General features: G+C 40.8%; 1 protein-coding gene across 3 annotated transcripts in view; it reads right to left on the reverse strand.

Annotated features, from left to right (window-relative positions):
• Positions 1 to 24,725, reverse strand: part of MEGF10 (multiple EGF like domains 10) — a 171,516-nt gene that overhangs the window by 52,186 nt on the left and 94,605 nt on the right. For all 3 annotated transcript variants that reach the window (XM_065918183.1, XM_065918180.1, XM_065918182.1), the window contains exons 6-8: positions 11,880 to 12,126; positions 9,911 to 10,031; positions 5,804 to 5,940 (exon numbers count right to left, since the gene is read on the reverse strand). In XM_065918183.1, coding sequence (XP_065774255.1) covers positions 5,804 to 5,940; positions 9,911 to 10,031; positions 11,880 to 12,126 — 505 coding nt within the window. The remainder of the gene's footprint in view (positions 1 to 5,803; positions 5,941 to 9,910; positions 10,032 to 11,879; positions 12,127 to 24,725) is intronic.

A 24,725-nucleotide genomic window follows, 5' to 3' on the forward strand; every position in this document is an offset into this window, starting at 1 on the left:
CTTTCCCCATATTTCAAAGTGAAAAGTTTGGAGCAAATTCAAAACAAAACGTTGATTCTCTTGGCTTTTATGCTGATATTAATTTTTAACCTCAGTCATGTGTCTATCTTTTCAAAGCTGAATGGCAATAACTGCTCCTTATTAGTTAAGTTATGTCAAGTTATGATCCTTTTTCAGTTATGTCAAGCTTGTAACTTGACAAAGAAAGTCCTTCTTTAGCAGGACTTTGGGAAAGTCTGAGCTATTGAAATCAGGTGTCCTCAATTTCAACCTGGGAAACTCCCGCCAGGAGGCGGTAGAGAGACTACGAGTTCCCAAACACAACATTTTTATTAAGTGGGGTTTTGTCCTCTTGGGAAGAAGGGCTACCAAACAGCAAGGAAAAAAAAAAATCAGATCTCAAAAATCCACCTTATTGTCTTTTAAAAAATGGCCTTAGATTGTGGCATGAGGATATGCTCTGGGTAAGTCAGATCGAGTGGGAAGCCAAGTTGCTGGCGGGACTCAAGAAAAGAAAATCCTCATGGCTCCATGGAGCGCACGCCCCGCATTGGACCAGCTTTTTCCCTCTGACCAGGCAAGGTTACTTGAGAGGATTTTCCGCAGCAGCAGGAGTGCCTTCTGCCAAGGGAGAGGCAGCCGGCCGGGGTCTCGCCTAGCCAGAGCGCTGCCACAAGCAGGGTTCTCTTTGTGAGTCTCGGCAGCCACTTCCCATGTGGCTCTCAAGTCATGCCAGACCCAGAGTCCAAAATGTAGGTCAGCACTGCATTTTTTCAGACGGGTACAAGGCAAGCAGCAAGTGCACGATAATGAATCCAAGCAGACTTCAAAGCAACAGGAAAGGGGCTGAAAAGCAAACATTTTCCACAAGGCTTTGCATATTTTTAATGATAGGGTGTGAGGACTAACAATACCAGGGCTGGATAGGATTCTATTTAAGAACAGAGGATAAATCTTGAGATCCCTTTGATATTTTTCTGGTTAACTCTGGCTCTGACATATTTAGGGAAAAGGGACTCTTGCAAATTTGGTTTCACAGACCGTAGACTTTTTTTCAAAAGGCAAAGTCTTCAAATCCATCACTAGACAAAGCATTAGAAAAGTTCTGGAGTAACTGAACTAAGTTCATTTAGCATAAAATCAGATGTGTCTTGCAAAGTTAAACACAAGTATACCTACTTTTAGACCAGAGTGTTTTTTAAAGGCACTCTATTTTTAACTTCTAAGCAGCTCTACTAAGCCAAGTCACTCAGTTTACACCCCAAAATGTAAACTTTAGAGAAAGAAATGCTGTTGGTCAATCACTGGGCCTCTTTATGGCTCTGCTAAAGGCTGGCAAGACGATTTGGCAACCTGTCTGTCCAGATGTCCTTGCAAGGCAACACCAGAAAAAAAGAAAACGTTCTGCTCAAGATAAATCATATTACTAAAAGAAACCCAAATGCTACATTTTGAACTCCAGGATTTTAACTTGGGGAAAAGCACGGCACTAAAAATGGGGAAGAGGACAGAAATGGGAAGCATGGGAAAGTGTCTGCCACCAAAGGCAAGGGAGCAGTGTGACTATTCTATCCTATCTTGGCAGAGACTTCCTTCTCCCTGAGAAAACAAAATCCATAATAGCTGGGCATGACCCAGATTTACCTTCTAACCTATAATCAAACGCACTTCTAAGTTTGTGTTTTAAACGGCAAAAAGCCATTCGAATTTTTCTTTCTAACGTAGTCAGTAAAGCCTGGCTCACCATCCTGCTCCTTTTTCATCAGTGTTGCGCTTGTAAGAGAATCCTGTTAGTTTCCACCTGCCACACCAAAATGGCAGGATATCTTTCTAGCAGTAGATCTTTTCCATCTTAAAAATAAACACAGTGGTGAAGTAGATTACACCCTTCTCATTGGCTGAATTAAAAGTCTTTGTCAAGCAGTCTTACCTCCCTTTTGGGCTCATTTTTCTGAAAGAAGCATCATTTCCCAACAAGTTTTAAGTCCTCAATGTTGCTTTTGTGGTCCCATGTGGAATAAGAAAAGTAATCTTAGAAGTCATTAAAAAAGGAAATTCTTTCTTTCTTTCTTAGGAGACATGGCAGAGGCAGATAAAAATATAGCAATAAATACTGGCCACAGTAGAAATATGAAAATATGATGTTCCTATTTTATTTTACTTTTTTAAAGATTTTTTGAAATAATATCCTGGAATTTGGAAAAATGAACACACATCAAGTTGAGATAATCTAGTAAAACATGACACTAACACCCAAACCAATGAGGGTCATGGACTTGTTTGACTATCATTTTGATTATCTTATTGCATCTCACTGTGAACTTATGGAAAAGAAAGTACATTAGCGTGGAAGGAGTGCCAGGTCCCATTCTCTCCTTTGTCCTTTTACGTATGGCCTTCCAGAATGACTGGAATAATTGAGCCAAACCACGATTTACTGTGAAAGAATCACATTCCTCATCAGACTGGGATCAATAGATCGGCTGCCTGCCTTTCAAACACCTGAAACTGCTGCTCTTGGGGAAATATGTATATAAAGAACACAGGGAAAGAGCCAGCTTTTCCTCCATACTGGAAGCAGGAAATACTGCCTCTGTTGAAGACCAATTCTGCATCCCCCCAATTCCTGTCTATAACTCTGGACCTCCCCTCCTTTGGCCCACATTCTTCTTCACTGTGAGGATGGTACAGAACACAGCATAGCGTAGCATTCTGGGGCTTCACCTTAACAGAGTTCATAATTGATCCACAGATCTCTCCACCCAGCTAACACGTAAGAGGCAACAATCATGTACATGGACCCACGCTAGGCCATCAAAAGCCCCAGTGCAATGATGCCACGACAACCCATCAGCATAAAGAATACTCTTTCAGCCCCTTCAGAGGATTTTTGTGAGGATCTGAGAGCCACCAGACTTGGCTGTGCCACATGACCCTTCCTCACCACACCGTCCTCTCAACCATCCCCCAAACCCTACAGCCTAGTATGTGGGCATCCCATGAGCTGCTCTGCCTGCCTGCGAGGTGCCTGTTTTGTTTGTTCTGTGTCCTCTCTGGCTGGGAGAGCCATCCCCACATCCTGGGTGCACTCGGGGCCAGCTGCCTGTGGTGGTACCTGCTCCCCTCTGGTCTGACCTCAGTGGTCACGTTTCGCTGACTTCTCAAAACAGGGGAAATGGCAAGACCCTTGGCCCCCAGACTGCTTTCCCCACACCTCCTGCCACAAATGGTTGCAAAACCACTCACTGCTTCTTCCACGATGACAAATGTGCTTGATGTCATTGTGTCGTGTATGTGTGTGTCTCCGTGTAGCAGAGAAGAATTGAAAACAGGAGTCATGTCATCAGTTCGTCAAAAAAAAAGAGAAAAAAAAACTGTTATAAAAACAAGTTAAGAAGCAAGTTCCTTCTTCACTTTCCTCTCTTCCTCTGGCTCTTTACCTGCCTGGCCTCAAATCAAAAGTTCACCTGAAAATTAGCTGTTATCCCCTTTGCTTGTATTCTAAAAGAGTATAAGCCTACCTGTATGTTTGCTGATTTTATGTTCCTTGAATTTGAGACTTAAATCCAGACAGGGCAAGAAAACTATTATATTTAAATTTTTAGTGTCCAAAAATATCACACAGAACTATTACTTAGGGTTCTGCTTGGTCCCATGCCTCTCTTGCCCTGATTAATCTTTTTATATTAAGACTTTAATGCAACATGGGTCCAGAATTCATCTAACAATCTCATTTTTCAAAATACAACCATAAACCAGGATGTAGGGCACAAAAGCTTTCTGAGTACCCCAATTACATGTTATAGAAACCATGTGCTAAAGGTGTCAATAAATCATAACATCAAAAATTAAGGAAAATACACAATTGTATTAATGAAATTAAACAGATATTACTAAAAAAGTTTCTAATAAAAACAGGGATTTAAAAAAAAAAACTACTTGAACATGAAAAAGACTGTCTACTAGAAACCAGTAACAAATAGGAAACTATACTGGAGCCATTTTCAATAAAATTAGGAACGAGACAAGAATTCCCACTTTTATTTGTATTTGTCAACACTCACTTAGAAGTTTGGGCTTCCCTCATAGCTCAGTTGGTAAAAAATCCACCTGCAATGCAGGAGACCCCAGTTTGATTTCTGGGTCAGGAAGATCCGCTGGAGAAGGGGTAGGCTACCCACTCCAGTATTCTTGGGCTTCCCTTGTGGCTCAGCTGGTAAAGAATCTGCCTACAATGCAGGAGACCTGGGTTCAATCCCTGGGTTGGGAAGATCCCCTGGAGAAGGGAAAGGCTACCCACTCCAGTATTCTGGCCTGGAGAATTCCATGGACTGTATAGCCCATATGGTTGCAAAGAGTCGGACACCACTGAGCAACCTTCACTATTCCACTATACTATTTAGAAGTTTAAATTAATGCCATCACTCAAGTAAATGACACATTACAAATACTGAAGAGACTAATTTATCTTCATCTATAGACAATAAAATAACTTTAGTGCTTGCTAAAAATAACATGAGAATTAACTAAGAAGTTTGGTAGAGTGACTAAATAAAAAATAAATATTCAAAGGCAAGATTTTCTTTATCCAGAAATATCCAATTAAAAACTTAAATGGTGTAAAGTAATTAGCCTCCAACTAATAAAAATAAATGGAAAACAAACAAACAAACAAAAAGAGTTTAAATGGGACTCTTCAAAAATTATAAAATACTTATAAATAAATTTACTAAGAAAGTGTGAAGCCTAAATTGGAGGAGGAAAACACTCTACAGTATCTTATTAAAAGTCATAGACCAGAATTTTAGAAAGAAAAAAATTAGAGAGGAAGGTTAAAGGAATTTTTAATTCACAGATATCAAAAAATAATGATAGGTAATACTTATACAGTTTCTAGATATCATTCAAGTTAATAATCACTAGTATTTATAGAGTTCATAGAATCATTCAATTACAACAATAGCTAATATTTGGAAGATTTAGCACTGTTCTAAAAGCTTTAATGTACTCATTTAAGCCTTACAACAACCCTAGAAGAAAGTACAATTATTGTTTCAACATTATAGATGAGCATATTTCCAAGGACACAGGTTTCAAATTCTTTGTTTGGGGTTATTATACTCTTCTGCTTCTCAAGCCTCTTTCTCTAGTTTTACAGACACAGCTAACAAGCTTGGTTATCAAATCTTTCAGGATACAATGGATTAAAGAGCAAATTAGAAGCTGTGGGCTGAACAAAGCACTTTGGGTAACACTTGACCACCTAACACACGAAAAGGACAAGCAGTGGATATGAAACCACACACCACACAGGCATCAGGAGAGACCTGTAAGTCCCACCAGGTCTTATTCCTATCACCACCACACAACGAAACAACATATTCTTAAGAGCACAAAGCGTCATAGGAAGGTAATTTTATGCCTGACATATTTTTTAAAGATACCTAAGTACACACCCTATTTTTAAATAAATCTGTCCAAAAATCTTTAAAATGTTAGAAGTGTTGGGGTTTGAAGTGGCTGTCCTAATCACTTAACTGTGTAGAACTCATCCATCGTGGGTTTCTGATATTTTCTCATTTTTAAAACAAATGCTTTGTCTGCATCTTCAATTCACCATTGCTGTCAGTGGTCCAGTGGCTATGCACTGCGTTGGGAAGGAATCTGTCAAATACACTGATACCTTAGAGATGCTTCTTGGAAGAATATAGAACAGTCACAGACAAGTGGCAGTAAAGGTGTTCCCTGGACCCTCCCAACTTTGCCTCATGCTACAGTCAGAGAGGCACGGGGCTGCCCTTACCTTTCCCCTGTGTACCCGGGACTGCAGTGACACTGACCCGTGGCCGCATCGCATGTCCCTCCATTATGGCACTGACATTCTTGCGAACAGTTCTTTCCAAAGCGACCCTCGGGGCAAGGCTGACCACACACTGTGCCCTGCATTCAAAGAGACGTGGAAAATTAGATGGGCCTCCAATCGGGGAAGGGTCAAAGAAGAGAGAGAAGGGGAAAAAAGAGAGGAAGCAGGAAGGAAAGGCAGGCTATGGGATCAGGGCTGCACAAAGATTAGATAAAGGAGATTTTAGAACACATAAACTCTGTTTATCACCTCAAAGATATTAGAAATTCTAAACTGACTTATTTTCTTAGTAAGCCTAAATCTCAAGATACACGCATAGGTGGCAGCAAAGTAATCATAAGAAATGCCTATGTTAAAAAAAAATAGTCACCTCAAATGATTATGGGAACCTAAGGAATTTACAAATCCTTCTAAGTGTTCTTCCTTGGGTCTTACATGTACAGAAAGTGAAGCAGCACTTATTGAGCATCCATTATATAAAGGATAACATCTGGCCCAAATGGAATATTCAAATACTTTACCATATGTTCTAGAGAAAATACACCTTATCATTGGTTTTATTTCTTATAAGGAAGCATTAAAAAAGGATGGACATTTTGTGTATCTGAATTAACATTAACATTGCCTAAGAAATACTTCAACAGAAACAATTCTAGACATTTTATTTTGGAAGAAAAGACACTTTTATATTCAGCAGGTTCAACCAACATTGCTGACCCAAGATCAATAGGAAAACTAATTTCCTGGAAGAGAAATCAAGAGAGTAACTTGGACACATCTTCTCACCCTAGAGGCTGTCTGTCTTGTCAGATACTGTCATATTTATTCCAGTCCTATGTGGAGAAGCATAAGATACCTTACCAATAACTCAATCAAATACTCTACTATTTTCTACTTCCTTTGGCTACATAACTTGGCTTTGTAGCTTATCATGTATTTATTGGAGTTACTATTACATCAAACAAAATAACCCCAAATAACAGGGATTTTTACAATGTTTTTAACTGTTGGAAGCTGTTGCTTTGTCCTCCTTCTCTATAAAAAAGACAGACTGTGGGCACTCTGAAATTGGAGGCTAGCGAACACCAGATGGTTTTGTAAATGTTTATTTTGGATAGCGTAAGAAAATACATTTCCTCTAACTCCTGGCTACCCACAAAGGCAGTTGGTGTGCTAATTAAGTCTCCTCTGGTGGTTTCTAGCTATCTACCAATGAGGAAAGTTCTTCCAGAATCTTGGAACTGAAAAAGCCTTTGAGAGATGATTCAAATCAGTGCTTAAGTGAGAATCATCTATGTGCCAGGCATCGTGCTAAGCTCTGAGAATCCAAGATAAAGTCACAATCTTTAATTAGCACACAATATGATGAGGGAGACGGATATAAAAATAGCTCTGACCCCTCATTCTAGCACAACATATTAACATGACTAGATGAAATAAATATGCCAAGGGTCAATCCATGGTAAGCCAGGGTCCTGGTGAAAATTCTCACTCTCTCAGGAACTACTCACATTTTGTAATGGTGCCACATACGCTTTAGAGATGCTGTTGAAATACTGTTTGCAAAGAAGGATTAATGTGAGTTAATAGCTCTAAGTAAAATATTACTGGGTTTCCCAGGTGGCTGTAGTGTTAAAGAAGCTGCCTGCCAAAAAAAGAGAAAGAAACAAAGAACCTGCCTGCCAATGCAGGAGACACAGGATACATGGGTTCGACCCCTGGGTCAGAAAGAGCCCCTGGAGGAGGGCATGGCAACCCACTCAAGGATTCATGCCTGGAGAACATAGGTAGAGGAGCCTGGTGGGCCACAGTCTACAGAATAGCAGCGAGTCGGACACGAATGAAGTGAATTAGCGTGCACCTAGGACGTTATTAATTGAAATATATACTTGTGTGTGTGTAATAGGAATATACATCTATCTATGAAAAGCACCTAGGATTACTGCACAAATAAAATGTTGCAAAGAGAAGTGTAACTTGGAAGCTCAGCCGCACTTAGAGAAAAATGACCTGAAACATTCAGTAAGAAACATCCATCAAGGTAGGAGTGCAGAGTATATGGGAGGCTCCACTGGGCTGATGCAGAGGGCCATCTGTCCACCTACTGGGATGCACGGTCCAAACTTGTGGTTACCAGCATCCTACCTCATGACCACTCCAACCCAGAAGAAGAAGGCTTCAACCTCAAGATGAGGCAACTCTACAGACAATGTCTACACAAAAATTCTGCAAGTAACATTTCTACAGCTCCTCATCCAAAGAACATGGAGCTTCCTGGACACTCCGCTACCTCAGCAAAATCCATCCCTTGCCAAGAACCAAGTAATGACCAGTGCTGGCAAAAGGCTGACTATAAGAAATAAAAGAAGGGAAGAAATCAAAGATATTTCAGTATTTCTACTTTGGGCAACTAAGAAAGAAGTGTTGGTTTTAATGAAGACAAAAAAAAAAAAAAAAGGTAAAAATGGAATCACCTTAAGAAAGGTTTAGCTGTGTGACAAGTTTGGTTCTATCAACGCTGACTTTGATGGGCCTGTTTCCAGGTCAGTATTTCTTCAATAGCTTCTCTATTTGACTCACCATCAGGCACTCAATAAAACACCCCTTTGCACTGGCTCCATTGCTTCATGGAGTTTCTCCAGCCTCTGCTTCCTTGTCTTGTCTGCTTATCATTTCCAATTCTTGTCTTGGGTCTGGTATTTCTTTTTCACTTCTCCCAGTGGTCTTACCATCTGGAACCCAATCTTACTTCCCATGATTCTAACTGGAAGTGGACTCCAAGTCTTCTTTGCTCTATTCCTACAACAAGGGCAATCTTATGTCTGCCTCCTAAGGCTCTAGCCTAGGCATAGTTCAGGCAGAGAGTGACTCCATGTCTTTAGGTGACACTAGGGTGGGGAGTCTAACAGCACAGTGACAAATACACATCTGTGTTCGGGTCAGAGAAAGTCAAGGTTGAAAAAAATCAGCTGATGATTGTTAAAGTAATGTATCTCAATGAGATTTCCAGGAAAGGTATATCGTGAGAAAAGAGAAAGACTGGCATGAAATACAGGAAATAAAATGGTATATAAAAAAAGAGGGATTAGGAAAAGAGATCTTTAATAAGAGAGGTAGGAGAAGGGGTTATCAAAGAAGTGGAGAGAGAGATTAGGAAAGGGAGGTGGATGAACAACAGAGTCAAAAGCTTTGGAGGAATGAAGTAGAATGAAGATGGAGGAGTTGTTACTGAATCTGGCAATTACATCACTTGTACGCCTGCAAGAGCAACTTCACTACAGTTCATAGAGATGCACGGTAGTCATGAAGTAAACTGCTGTTTTGTTTTCTGTATGTTAATGAAGGAAACAGACATTGGTCATTCACTCTTCTGCTTTCAAGCAGACTTCTACACAAACCAATTCAGAGAAACATGAATCGATATTATTTTCTGATTTTAGAGTAATCTACCCAGTGAACCAGCTTTGACATTGTGTATTCCACAAAAGATTAAGCCTGTGAGATACTACATAAAGAAAGAGTATCACAGTCAAAATTTGGGGAGTGTGGTGAGGTGCAGATTCTTACACTAAAGGCTCTGAGTTCTTCAATACTTGGAAAACTTGGTTTAGCTCAATGAGTCTCCAGATTCAAAGATCGAATAACTTTTTCACACAACACTTAACCTGTTGAGAATAATGTTCCCAAAGAATAATAATGATCCATAGAACATAATTATGAAAATGCTTATTTGAATACTTACAGTGTTTAACAGCATTTGCTGTCATGTGAAAGGTGAGATATTTCCCTTTTATATCCTGAAGGGAGATGCAGGGCAGATGGCCTACTAACTTTTCCATGAGGACCCTTAGTAAACTTCAAGTTCAGGATTTAATCACCTTCTGCCTTCTCTGGACGAAAAACTTCCTGCTTTGAAATGGTCAGATATTTCCAGTTTTGAAATTTTTATCCATTGATGTGACATTCTTCTGTATTAAAGTTCTGCACATGCATTTTCACTGAGTATCCTGGAACAGGGGGCTTTGGCAGGGGGGTCGGGGCACTTACCAGCCAGCCAGAAGGACAAGAGCACTCTCCAGTGACGTGATGACATACGCCTCCATTCTGGCAGGGGCATCTCTGCTCACACTGTGGTCCATGCTTGCCAGGGGGACAAAGATCCTCACAGCTGAGGGATTAACATGTGACAAAGGACACCATAGTTTACCCAAACCTACAACCCTTAGGTTCGCAAACACGGCAGTACCCAGGACCCTAAAAGAGACAAATTCCTCTGATCAATATTATTTGTTTCATTAACATCAAGAGCACCAGTCATATTGACTGGAAGGGTCAAGGGGTCACCTAGTCCTTCCCCTTTGGGGGGATATTTTCTACTGAAACCATTTCAATTTGAGGAGAATCTGTCCTATCAGAGAGATGACTCTCGCTGGCCACACACTCCTTAGTGACAGGAACCACCCATGCAACTCTCAAAAAGCCCATGGGTTACACTGGAAGTGTACTTGGTGTGTCTGTTCTAATCTCAAAGAAGAATGAAACATCTGTACATCACCTAATTAGTACATATTCCTTGTACTCAATTTTTAGCATTCTACTCTTCAAAATGATGAGCCCCCCATATTATATGGACATATCTCCTACTCTAAGCTTTGTCTTTTTTGCTCTCCTATGAAATTGCTCCAAATTTCTCAAAGCCTTATTCAACTGGGACCTTGATAAAAACCCATAAAAGCAACATTAACAATGAAATAGTCTGAGATGTTCATCCATTTTTCTGAAAATCAGGGCTTTCTTGGCTAATTCAAATTTTTCTTTAGCTCTACCTTACAGCCCTAACTCTGTCAGCAGGAAGTAGTTACCTAATGAGCCACATTTTTTCAAGTTTTAGTTCTGTGATTTACAGGTGTAATTTTCTCAGTAAGGGAACAAGATTTTTTTTTAATCTCACTTTTTTGAGCAAATTCTGCCTCTTAGTCTGTTTGCTAATACAAGCAAACCAAAGAATGCCCTTCCCACAAAATAAAGAAAGCAGTAGAGATGAGGGCTTCCCTGGGAGCTCAGCTGGTAAAGAATCCACCTGCAATGCAGGAGACTTCGGTTTAATTTCTGGGTCAGGAAGATCTATAGGCTACCCACTCTAGTATTCTTGGGATTGCCTGGTGGTTCAGACAGTAAAGAACCTGCCTCCAATGCAGGAGACCTTGGTTGCATCCCTGGGTTGGGAAGATTTCCTGGAGAGGGCATGGCAACCCACTCTAGTATTCTTGCCTGGAGAATCCCCATAGACAGAGGAGCCTGGCGGGCTACAGTCCATGGAGTCACCAAGAGTTGGACACAACTGAGCAACTAAGTACAACACAGCAGAGATTAAGTACTTGTTTCTATGTTTTCCAGAAAGGATTAAACTTTGTGCACATATACAACACAAATATGATACAAGTCCTTTTATATTCACAAAACAACACATACGTATCTATGAGCATTAAATAATCCAGTTAACTTTTGAGCATGAACTATTTCTAACATCTATTTCCTTCTCTAAGGCACTGTACTCATTCTCTTTTATTCATCTAATTAACTGCCACATAGAGCAGAACAACATGGGCCATTAATAGTCAAAAGTGTAAAATGAATGCAATCGAGGGAGTATCAAAGTGTAAAATGAATGCAATCGAGGGAGTATCAAAGTATAAAATGAATGCAATCGAGGGAGTGTCAAAGTGAAACCCAAATCTGCCCCAGCAACCCCAAATATTGCCATTCAACACAACATCCAGACCCTGTATCTCTGCTCTGCCAAAGGAAGGCATGGAAGCTGGTTCTGAGAGCCTGACTGTGGGCTCTGGTGCTCAACAAAGAGCAGGAGCGCCTAAAGGCCATCACTGCCTGGAGTCCTGCCCCCTCACTCCTGAGGCAGCCAGGGAGACAGCAGTACCGGAATATGAGGCCGGCAGCGGCAGGAGCAGAGAGGGTGGGCGCGCTCTGCCCCGCTGCCCCGCGGCGCGCCACTTACAAGGCTCCAGTGTACCCGGGCGGGCAGCGGCACTCCCCCGTGACATGATCGCAGGTCGCTCCGTTCTGGCACTGGCATCTCTGGTGACAATCGTTGCCGTAGGTGCCCTGCTCGCAGCGCTCCTCACAGCGCCAGCCCCGGAAGCCCGCGGCGCAGTGGCAAGCCCCCGTGATGGGGTTGCACAGTGCACCGTTTTTGCACTGGCACCGGCTGCTGCAGTGAGGCCCCCAGTGATCACCGTCGCAGGCTGAGGTTGGGGAAAGAAAGAGTGGCGGGCATCAGAGTGTGGGTGTGGACAACGGCAAGCTCTTCAGTACCAGCTTCCCTCTCCCCTTGGAGAGGGTGGCTGGATGACCCCTTTATCACCGTCTCTCCACTGAGCAGCAGGGCTTGGGTACACACCCACGGCAATATGTCACTGGTGCTCAGCAGTGGATCACTTTCTATCACTCCATGATTCAAGCATCGCTGTCCTGTTCAACTCCAGGCCTGTGCTCAGCCTCTTCCCTGTGCCTGGAGTGTTGCGTGTGATGGGGGCAGAGTCGCTGGCTAGGGGAGGGTGTGAGCAGTTGTGGGCAGAGAGGAGGCCGACTAGACAGGTGGGAATGGACAGCTTATGCAGGGGTTCTATACACATCAAGAAGTTTGGATTGTATCTAGTTGACAGAGGATTGGTAATAAAGGATTTTAAGCACTGGCGGTCAATGGAGATTTGCCTTCTAGTAAGATCAGCTGCCTACAGCATGAAGAAAGGGCAGGAAGGAGCTGACAAGAGACAGGAGACCCGGCAAGAAGCATGGCAGTCAGCGGCTTAGTGAGGAGGCCTGGACTCACTCGGTGACCAGAGGGACAAAGAAATGACCCATGTGCAGTCCACTGTGGAGTGGGCTGATCCTGCTAGCTATGGGCCTGGGCTGAGCTCCCGAAAAGGAAATTGATGTGCTTTCACAATAAATTAGTCAAAATATGTGTGATTGGGAGGTAACCAGAAAAGGCAGGGGGAAAAAAATGACTAAAATGTTTACGTCATTGACTTATTTTAAAAATATAACAAACCTGAACCTGAAAATGGACAGCAAATAAACAGGTAAGAGGTAGATAAAACCAGGAAAGCCAAAGGCAAAAAAAAGCATTTAAAAGGCTTTAAGATGCATTTCCCAAGAAAAGGAATAATGGCTTTGATTCAAGTCAATGAGCAGGAAAAAGCAGAGAAGAAAAAACTTCAGTTGCAAACATTCTAAAACTTATCAAGGGTGACAATAAGCAAAGTCTACTGTTAACATGCATTGCCTACTCAGTCATCCATTTACTAATTAGATGCTATAAAAATCACTGGGGAAGAAGTGCCCTGCCTAGAGTTTCTAGGATAAATTGCCTTTGTGATAAAACAAAGTTTCATTTCATAAAGATTTTGTAATGTCAGATACAGAATAAACTATTGAAAAAAACAAAACTAGGCACACAGAAAACAACTTTTTAGACTTGCAGGATTCATCTTCCAGTATTAGAACCTACCTTTCATTTCATAATATCAAAAAGTTTAAATGAATAATTTTGTTTCTAATAAGTATGGCTTTAGTCTTATTAGTACTTTAATAAACATACTTTAACACAATTAAATAAAAGCAATGAGAAAGAATTATTGAACCTAAAGCAGATCAAGAAAGCAATTACCTAAGAACAATCTTCTTTCACAAAATAAGATTAGGTGATGGTTCCAAGATGAGATTTCAACCTATTATTCATATGAGCAGTTTTTTTTTTTTTATTGCCTGTGGATATGGACAACACTCTTTTTTCTTTCAGTTTTAATTCTTTCAATCTAAGATCCATTCTTAAAAAAATTAAATGGTGTGTTTCTTGAAATCCTCCCAGCTATCTCAGTTGGAAAGGAATCTATCTTGTTCTGAAGGTTCCCCCAAAATAAACAAGTCCTTTGTAACTAGTTCCCTGGTTCATCAGTCCTAAGAATAAGGAAAATCTTCATTCTGTGTAAGCCAAAGCCATTATTCTACAATCTGATCCTCCCACGCCCCCCACATCTTCTTCACAGTATAGTCAATCTAGTGTAGCATTGTTCTCTATATTATAAATGATTTTACTCCTTAAATGTAAATACATCCTTGATGCCAATATAGCCCAAATATATACTTAATACTACAACTTCAGTACTTTGATGTATTTTTTTAAAGTTTATTCAATTTCACATATTTTCTCTGCTGAATCCTCTCCAAAATGTCCATATTCCTTTCAACTTCTGGGTATGTCATATTAAAGTAAAGATCCATTTTTCCTTATGTATAATGGAGAATTAATTAATTGACACAAGAAAACAATGTAGCTAATAAATCTACCTTGATAAGGATATCATGATCATGTTAAAAGAATTAAAACAAACAAACAGACAAACAAAATAACAACTCATGAAGGGTTAGAGTCCTTTCCCCTCACTGTGAAACTGGGTTAAGGGTGGGCTGGAGCATATACGTTTTATAGAGTATATTTTACAACAAGAGATGAGTGGTAAGAAGAAGCCAAGTACTTTGGGACAGAGCTGGTCTCTCCTCTCCTTCATAATCCATTTATTTGCCCACCCCCTCCAACAGCTTCTCTCCCAGCCCAGCAGTCAGACAGAACTCAGTTCTATTTTCTTATGATCAGACAAAAACAAAAACAAAACTCTTAAGATATCTCCTTGTGGATGACTATCAGCATCAATCCATCCACCCACGTAACACAGTAGTCAAGAGACCTGAGTTCAATTCCTGGCTTGGGAAGATCCCCTGGAGAAGGAAATGGCAACCCACTCCAGTAATCTTGCCGGAAAATCCCATGGACGGAGGAGCCTGGCGGTCTGCAGTCGATGGAGTCGCAAAGAGTCAGACACAACTGAGCACACACACACATACACACACATCAGCTTCAAAGAAAGGGTTAAAGCATTAAAGAAATACTATCTTGCCGACATGGCTAATTTTCTGGCTGTGTCTAAGCACTGTGGCATGCTTTGAAGTGGCAGCTTCACCCCTCGGGGTTGTATTTCCCTAAAAAAGCCACTGATATACATGCCTCGCAAAGTGAGTATAAGGCACCCACATGGACCCCGTTGGGAGGAAAATCCACAGACAGAAGTCTGCAGAGAAACAGACAGGAAGTAGAGTAAGTGAGATACAGAAGCCTGGCTTGAATGCAGGCGTCACTGTGACTTCCTTTTTTCATTTGTCACATCTAACTGCTTCAGTACGTCCACTGTTAAACGCACCCCAGTGAGCTACAGTTTATCGCACAAAAGCCAGCTCTCTTCCCTGATGACGACATACACAAGAGTACGCCGAGTGTCCAGACAAGAGGCAGAGTTTGTTCCTTATGTCTAGTGCCAAGCTTGGGCAATTATCCTGAATTCAACTACTGCATTTGGAAAGATAGTTTGAAGAGGGTGAACTCAAATTATCTGGCATCTTTTAGTTAACATTTCACACAAATTTCAAGGGGCAAATGTTTCACTCCTCAAGAAAAAGGGACGAGGTTGGTTTCTCCCACTGACAACCTTTTTAAAAATATATGTATAACTGAACCACTGTGCTGTACAGCAGAAATTAACACAACACTGTAAATCAATTATACTTCAATAAAATACATTTTCAAAAAAAACAATGCAGGTAACATGGAAATAGTTTGAATAGCCTAACAGGAAAAGGCAAATGAACAAAATTTTGTTTCAGATTAATGAACTCAGATGCTAATAAGGGGGTGATGCCTCCTTTTCAGCTTCTGGTTTCAGCTCTCCTTGTGCTAACAGCTAGAAACAGGCTGTCAGATGCCATGTGCCCAGGTTCATGCAGATATTTCAGGAGACAGCGCATCGAGGGTCTCAGCATAGATGGCTTACTCTAAGAAGCTCTCATAATAAATTTTAAAAAAAAGGAAATAAAAGGAATTTTAAACTACTATGCAATATCAGAAGTGTACAGTCCATGCTACAAACCCTTAAGGACAACTAGCAGAGCACTGAAGAAAATGGACTTACCCCTGGGCCCTGATGGTTGTAACTTCTAATGACCAGAGGTTACACTCATGGGCTAGGGACTGACATTGACTCAAGCTATATCTTTTAAGTACATGCCTTCTGCCAGGCATGGTACTAGACCTTGACTTCAAACAAGAATAAGAAAGCTCATGTTTCTATAAGCTTATAGTTTAATGACAAGGTGTCAAGTTAGTAGGCAAGAGCATAAATACACTGTGATAAGCGGTAAGGTATGGACAGCATACTAAAAAGCAGAGACATTACTTTGTCAACAAAGGTCCATCTAGTCAAGGCTCAGGTTTTTCCAGTGGTCATGTATGGATGTGTGAGTTGGACTATAAAGAAAGCTGAGCATTGAAGAACTGATGCTTCTGAACTGTGGTGTTGGAGAAGACTCTTGAGAATTCCTTGGACTGCAAGGAGATCCAACTAGTCCATCCTAAAGGAGATCAGTCCTGGGTGTTCATTGGAAGGACTGATGCTAGAGCTGAAATGCCAATACTTTGACCACCTCATGTGAAGAGCTGACTCATTGGAAAAGACCCTGATGCTGGGAGGGATTGGGGGCAGGAGGAGAAGGGAACGACAGAGGATGAGATGGCTGGATGGCATCACCGACTCGATGGACATGAGTTTGGGTGGACTCCGGGAGTTGTTGATGGACAGGGAGGCCTGGTGTGCTGCGATTCATGGCGTCGCAGAGTCAGACACAACTGAGTGAGTGAACTGAACTGAACTGAACCTAATGTGCAGGGAGAGAGGTGAAGAGGGAGAATGAAAAAGACACAGAGACAGATACTGAAAACCTCTATGGTCATGTGGGACCACTTGGTTATTCTGGATCTTAAGACTGTGTGTGATTTTTCTCTAATTCATCTGAATTAACTAGATTTTCTAAATTCTCTGCAATTGAATGTATCCTTCTGGTGGGAGGAGAAAAGCAAGCGAAAATTTATGTGTTTAAAGAGTTGGGTCTGCTAAGCATCTGCACTGTGTCATGCTCTGTGCTCCATGCTTTACCCACCTCTCTCTAGTCCTTACAGCACCAACAAAGTGGTACAATTATCACCTTTAGCATGCAGAGGATATTTAGGACGAGAACATTTAGGTAAAACATCCAAAAACACTCAGCTGTGGCATCGGTATTCAAACCCAAGGTTGTCCGCAAACAAAAGTCCAGACACTTTTCACAAGGCCATTCTGCTCCTGAGGCAGTGAAATTAAGTGTTTTGATTAAGCACAATACCTCACAATGATGTGTTTCATCTAATATGATCCATTAAGGTGGAGCAGCCAATGATAAGACCTTTCACTGAGCAAGCTTATGAGGTCAGCCAGTGACTCAATATCAAGGGGCACTGAAAATAGGAAATTATCCCAGTAGTGAAAACATAGAGTGTTTCTCAAAGAGAAAATAAAATGAAGTGGATGGTCAGCTCTGAAGAGCTTCTGTAAGTTGAAAATGATTCTAGGCAAACAAGAAAACCAGTGAGCTCACTGTGAAAACAGTACTGATGCCATTAGCTGAGTACTCTGGCCGAAAACTAGGTCCACACAGTACCTGGTACATGGCTGCTCTCGAGATGCAGGTGGTGAGTGAATGAAAGTGAGAGCATGCACAGAACAGGATAACTAACTTGGACAAGCAGAGAAACCTGCAAAACCATTATCACAATTCTAGGTACCTCCTCTCCTGCTAACCTACTTCAAACCCTCAGTCTAGCTTTCCACACAAAAAACAGGGAAAGAGAGAAGAGATTTCAAGATGCATTGAGTTTTGAACACGTGTCAGCATATGCAGCTATTTCACTTTATCCTCATAATAACTCAATGAGCTGGGTATAATTATTCCAACATATCATGTGAAAAATGGACTTAGATGACAATTTGCTCAAAGTCAGTTAGCATTCAAGTAGCAAAAGCAAGAGTTCAACCCAAACCCAGCAAGGCCCCCCAAGCTGTGACCTTGCACACACCCTGCAGACCATCCCACGTTATCAACACTCATCAATTACAGGACCTGCTGCCAGTGCACATATTTGGCTTCTGCCAGCTTTTCCAGGGGGAACACTGTAGGACAAGCGTCACACAGGTGTTTTGAGAAGTAATACTTGTTTGCCTAAATGACAGTTGCCAGGTTTTAAACTGTTAGTAGCAAGTTCATCAGGACAGTTTGATAAGAAATGTTCCAACACGTCCACAGCCACACACATATTGACAAAACCAAGGCCACAGGAAAAAATCTTTGAACAAATGAGAGATGGTTTAGTAAATCTCTTGATTTTGTATAGACCAAGAATAAAGAGGACTTCCCTGGTGGCTCAGATGGTAAAGCGTCTGTCTACAATGCGGGAGACCCGGGTTCGATCCCTGGGTCAGGAAGATCCCCTGGAGAAGGGAATGGCAACCCACTCCAGTACTATTGCTTGGAAAATTCCATGGATGGAAGAGCCTGGTAGGCTACAGTCCATGGGGTTGCAAAGAGTTGGACAGGACTGAGCGACTTCACTTTCTTTAGCAAGAATAAAGAAAGAACAATTAGGGATACAGAGACATACTAAATGGAGAGAGACTCCCAGAAGAAGGAACAAGAGCACATTAATATACTGTCTTACCCAAAGGACTCCCTCATCAGGGGAAAAAAAAAAAAAGGTGAAATCATTTTTCCCTGAGAGAAAAGTGTAATGTTTACCATCACATTCACCTTGTTATAAAATTCATCAATCACTTAGCTGGCTCGAGGATGGGGTACAATCACTTAACACTGGACAGGCCTGGACCTTAGCGGGGACACTGCAACTTCATAGCCATGAAACTTGAACAAGTTCCTGACTTTTATTACACTTAATTTTCTGTCAAATGGGGATGGTGAAACATACTAATTACATCTAAAATACTGGTTGGTATGTGTGACACAGCACAGATCTGGTGGCAGCAGAAATTTTATTCTGTGGTTGGCTCAGTGAAATGTCCCAACCCTGAAAAAAACATCCTCCAGCTGTATATGAGGCCGGAAGAACAGGCCTGTCCTTGGTTTGTATTATTTGTTTGTCTTGCATGAATCATTCATGCCAAAAAGGACAAGTTGGTTCTCACAATGTGAATTCCAAAAAACAACTTGCCCAGTAACTCCATAAAGTAAAAACAAGCCCTGGTATCCCTCTTTTCATCCATTTTTTTATAAAGCCAATTGGAAAAAGCTCAGGCCTGGGATGAAACTCAGTTAATTTACATCCTATTCTTAATTGTCAATTAAAAACTGGATTTTTAAATTTCTCATTTGCTGATGATTAACATGTCCAGAGGTGCAGGCTCATACATGGAGCTCAGAAATGTAAAAGGATAAACTTAGAAACAAATATGTGAACTTCTTAGAAATCGTCCTCTTGGAGTAAAGAAGTAGATGGTGATAAATAAAATCTGGAGAATCTGCCATGTTAGAAGGCGTCAATCCCAGGACTTGATTTTTCCCCAGTTTATCTACATTCACCAAGACCACAGAAACAGCCTTGAAACACATTTTGAAGTATAATATACTTCAAATTTCTTAAAACAACTGGTTCTGAATTATAGAGAATAACAAAAGAGTTCAATTCTGTGTACTTGTGTTAGGGCTAAACAAATCTTAGATGAACTGAGTAGTCCATTTTTTGTTCTGTGTTTTTTTCTTTTGCCTTGGTTTAATACTTCTGGAATCAAAGAAGTAAAATTGTGGAACTATATGGAGTTCAAGAACCTTGTGGATACATCTCTACCAGACACTTAAAATGGGATAATGTATTGAATCTTAGAACTCATCTTTATCATAGGGAAAGTGACGTCAGTTTATAATACATAACTACCCTCACCAGGGTTGCTGTTTGAAGTAACTATGTCAATAAATGCCCTTAACATCTGAATGTCAAGCATCTGTCAGGTTATATCAGTCAGCTATACGGACTTAAAAACACATTTTACATGGAGTTTCACTGTGATGTTCTCCATTGTCTTTAAACAGGATAGTCTGTGATTATTAGAGAAATTAACAGGAAAGAAAATTCAGCCTTTCATGGTCTCATATGTAAACAAAGCACAAATAAGTCATTTTCAAGAAAGTATAGGGTAGCTTTTAGAAGAGACCAAGATGATTTTCTGCTGTCTCCAAGGATAGAAAAACACACTTCTTCCTGAAACATATACCCTTTCTTCCCAAGCCATGGATCCCTCAGAGTCTTTTATCTCCCTTGATTTCATTCCTTGTGCCCCGGGCTAACAAGGCTATGGCGTGTCATTCCCTTTTGTTAATGTAAAAGAAAAGATCCTCATTCAAAACATCAAGTGCTTTAAAAATAAAACAAGTTTGTAAAGCTTCTCCATCCATGAAGAAGAACAATAAAAATGTATTTTCCAGATCCTCTGAAAGCACTAAAACCTCATGACTTTCACATGTCAAACAGCCGGCTGGAGAGCTGACAGAGTGCCAGCAATCGCTGTTGACAACCACCCAGTGCTGTTTATATTAATATTATTCAGTGGCTGAGAGAGAACCTTTATTCTTCTTCTTCAAAAAATGCTTATTAAATGAAGTTTTGAAGCATGAACTGTCATTTCTTAACTACAGTGGATGCTTATCCCAAATGATGAACCAGGGAAAAGGGTGTAAAATGTTTATTCTTTAACGTGTCTAAATATAAACGTTGATGTCTCTCAGCGAGAGCATATTGATGACTCTATTCACGGTGCAGGAAAATCTCCAGGATATAAATTGTAGGCTGGGATTTGTAAGGGATTTGGGGGGATTACATTTATATTCACTGAAGTCAAAAGCATAATAACGACCTCGGGGGCCATTATAGGATATTTTGCTTTATAAAGTCTTGCCATAGTTTTGCTCTTTTGCTCATTCATTCTTTCATTAAAAATGTACTAAGCAGTTTCCATGCCTACAAAGTTCTTTTTGTTGAGCACTTACTATTGCTCCTCCCTAAGACCTGTCCTATAGCTTTCTTTATCTACTGGAAGAGACTGGCCCACAGTGAGATTTACTAGCAAAGAACGTGCTAATAAGCCTTGCTCTGGTGCTTGAGAAGACTCTTGAGAGTCCCTTGGACAGCAAGGAGATCAAACCAGTCAATCCTAAAGGAAATCAACCCTGAATATTCACTGGAAGGACTGATGCTGAAGCTGAAGTTCCAATACTTTGGCCACCTGATGCGAATAGCTGACTCATTGAAAATGACCCTGATGCTGGAAAAGATTGAGGGCAGGAGGAGAAGGGGGCAACAGAGAATGAGATGATTGGATGGCATCCCTGACTCAATGGACATGAGTTTGAGCAAACTCCTGGAGATGGAGAAGGACAGGGAAGCCTGGTACACTGCAATCCATGGGGTCGCAGAGTCAGACACGACTGAGTAGCTGAACAACAATAAGCTTTGCAGTGCACAGGACACTCGAGGAACACAGTGTCTCTATCACCGCCTTATATCCAGAGGCCTGTATCCTTCTATCCACCGCCTTATATCCAGAGGCCTGTATCCTTCTATCCACTACCTTATATCCAGAGGCCTGTATCCTTCTATCCACTGCTTTATATCCAGAGGCCTGTATCCTTCTATCCACTGCCTTATATCCAGAGGCCTATATCCTTCTATCCACTGCCTTATATCCAGAGGCCTATATCCTCTGGGCAGAGGAGAGCAAGGACCGGGGAAGGCTCCCAGAGGAGGAGGGCTGGAGGTGAGTACCGAAGGAGATGTACTCAGGACCACCACTACCATCCTGGATGTGAGAGGCTAAAGGGCCTTAAATGATTTGCTTAAACTCCAACAGTAAGGAAAATCAGGCCCCAAACCCTCAATGGTAACAGGATGGTCTTAAAATTTTAAGTTTTCTTGAGTAAAAAAAAAAACTAATCACAGAAGATAAGTACTATTTAATACTACAGCAAAGGCTAACATTCCCACAATCTAGAATTAACTGTTATGAGCATTGCATCACATTTCCTTCATCATTTAATGTAAGAAATAACACATTATGGAGTCCCTTTTATCTCCTTTGTACCTTATTTTCAGTTCTTTCCCTATTCTTTCTCCAGAGGGAACCACTGTCAGGATTTTAATGTGTATCCTTCTAGTCTGTGTGTCCAGAAATAATGTATTGAATTATTTTATTTATTAGTTTTATTAAAAAAATGTGTACATTACTGTGAATCTTGATTTTTCACCCAATATTATGATGCTGAGATCTACTAATATTGATAACACTTGTTAATATGGTGTACTATCAATACTACACAGAAGTTTATAGGAATGAATGGTTACATGGCATTACACTGTGTTAACAATCTCCAATAAATCTATCTTTTCTCATATTCAGTGCCATTTTCACTTGTCTCTGAATTTTCACTGTTATAAAGATGAAAGGACTATATCCCATGATTTCAAACATGATGACTCTGCTCTAACACACATGTACAAATATTCAAACTTTTAAAAGTCAACTAGGTTGTCAATGAATTAAAAGGTATTTTGACCAAAGAAGGAAAACAAAAAAAAAACAGCTTTTGTTTGTTCTTATCGTCCCAGAAGAAAGTTTCAAGTATTTAAAAAATATGTATTCTCTGACACAATCACAAACAATAAGAAATTTGAAACAGTCATAAAAGATACTGGACTATATATTAAACCAGAGCACTTAATTTTAGATAATTAACAGCATAACCTTATGAGAGGAAATGTACATGGTTTTACTAAAATCAGGTATTAGCCTGCTTGATTTTACAGGTAAGGTAACAAGTGAGGCTACAGAACCACCTAATGTTGTACATTTCATCACTTTACTCTGCACAGAACAGCTAGGAAGCACATTACTGTCATCAGAATATGGTTGCTAATATGATTTGAAATAATCTATAATCGCTTCTCGGCCTTTTGGCTAAGATCAAGTGTGAAATAATCTATAGTCTGAATTCTTCACCTAATTTCTTACTATTCATACTCTATCTTTGTACAAATGAATAGCTAAGTTATATATCTTCATACGAAATTTCCATCTTGAGAATTAATATCCTCAAGTTTAGATGGCAACATTTTTAATAAGCATTCTCCATTCAAGTAAGGACTAATTTTCAAATATCTTTCTTAGTCAAGGGGCCACCATTTCAGAAATCACATACAGACTTTCTTCTCTTGAAGGTGAGGAGCTGTCTATGTACACAGCATCTTCAGAGTCTATGGAAACCACACCTAGTCCATCCTGCCTGGCTTCTACAATCTCATTGCAGCTGCCAGTTCATGGAAATTTACCAAGGCTGAAAGAACCTGCAGTGTACACGGCCGTGGGGAATCCAGAGGCCGCTGGAGCCTGAGCCCCTTAAGATCTCATAAGGAAGGACTTCAGGTCATGCCACTTTCTAGAAGACATTTGACCACTTTCTCCTTGGCTCCTTTTGCCTATGTATTTGTAGATGGACTTCCAATCCTATTAAACTGAAAGCATTTGAAAAAAGAGGTAGAACCTTACCCATCCCTCGTATCTCCTGTTTATATCCATTACTGCTCCTGAAACATCTATGCTCTCATTCTTTCCTTCCACAAATATTTACTGAGAATTATTGGGTACCCAGAACTGTGCTAGATGTTAGGTGAATAAATTAACCAGGCAGCAGTGAAGAAAACAGACAAAATTCATGTTTCTATGGGCCTCATATCCTGGAGGGAAATACAGACCAAAAAAAGAGAAGTGAACAAATGAAATATATTCAAATAGTGCCATAAAAAATTAAAAAGAAGATGTAATAGATAGGTATGGGGGGATATTCTTTATATAGAATCAGGGAAAGCCACTCCTGGTGGTGACACTTAGGTTGTAAGTCCATTGACCTTAAGAAGCTCCCATGCAAAGTTCCAGGGAGGAGAGCATTTTCAGCATAAGGAAATATAAAGTGCAGAGGCAAAAATGGAACTACTGTGTCCCAGAGGCTAAGAAGTGTGGTGCCCTGAGTGATTGGTGGGGTGAGAAGAGGCCAGGAAGGTATGATCAAAGGGAGACAGATCAAACAGGGCTTGTTGGACTACATCAGGGCTTTGGCATTTATTCTAACAATAATGGGAAATACTGGGGAGTTTGGGAAAGGGGAGCAGCATGTTCTAAAGTGCATTTTGACAAGATCACTCTGGTCTCAGTAGAGGGAACTGACTCCAGTGGGGCTTGAGTAAATGCAACAGTAGGGAGACTATAGTGATCACAATTAAGAGAGGATGGTGGCTTGGATTTGAATAGCAGCAGGAGAGAGTAGCAAAAGGTTAGATTTTTGAGGTTGAAACCAGGATTTTCTGATAAACAGATATACAGGGCAATTACTGAAAGCTAAAAAAAAAAGAAAAAAAATCAATAAGTGATGTGTAGTGGAGTTAAATAAAATGACAGTCCAGCCTTGTATTTACAGCTTATGAACTGACTAGCGCGGATAACATAAACATCTATAGTGTTCTCAGGACGCCCAGAGCAATACAAACCAGACATGAATTCATCTGGTAAGGACATTCATGGTCAGAGGCTGGGAAGAAAAACACCACCAGAGGCTCTGTCTGGGGAACCTCCTGGCAAGCAACTGTGAAGGCGAAGAGGCTCCTGCTCTAGAAGGGTGTGATCTGCAGGGCAAAATGTGTGTGTGCATGGGTGCTCAGCCATGTCCCACTCTGAGAGCCCATGGACTGTAGCCCGCCAGGCTCCTCTGTCCATGGGATTTTCTAGGCAAGAAATACTAGAGTGCATTGCCATTTTCCTTCTCCAGGGCATATTCCCAACTCAGGGATCGAACCCACATCTCCAGTATC

Source organism: Muntiacus reevesi, chromosome 1 (genome assembly GCF_963930625.1).
Source record: "Muntiacus reevesi chromosome 1, mMunRee1.1, whole genome shotgun sequence".
In the NCBI taxonomy this organism is placed as follows: domain Eukaryota; kingdom Metazoa; phylum Chordata; class Mammalia; order Artiodactyla; family Cervidae; genus Muntiacus; species Muntiacus reevesi.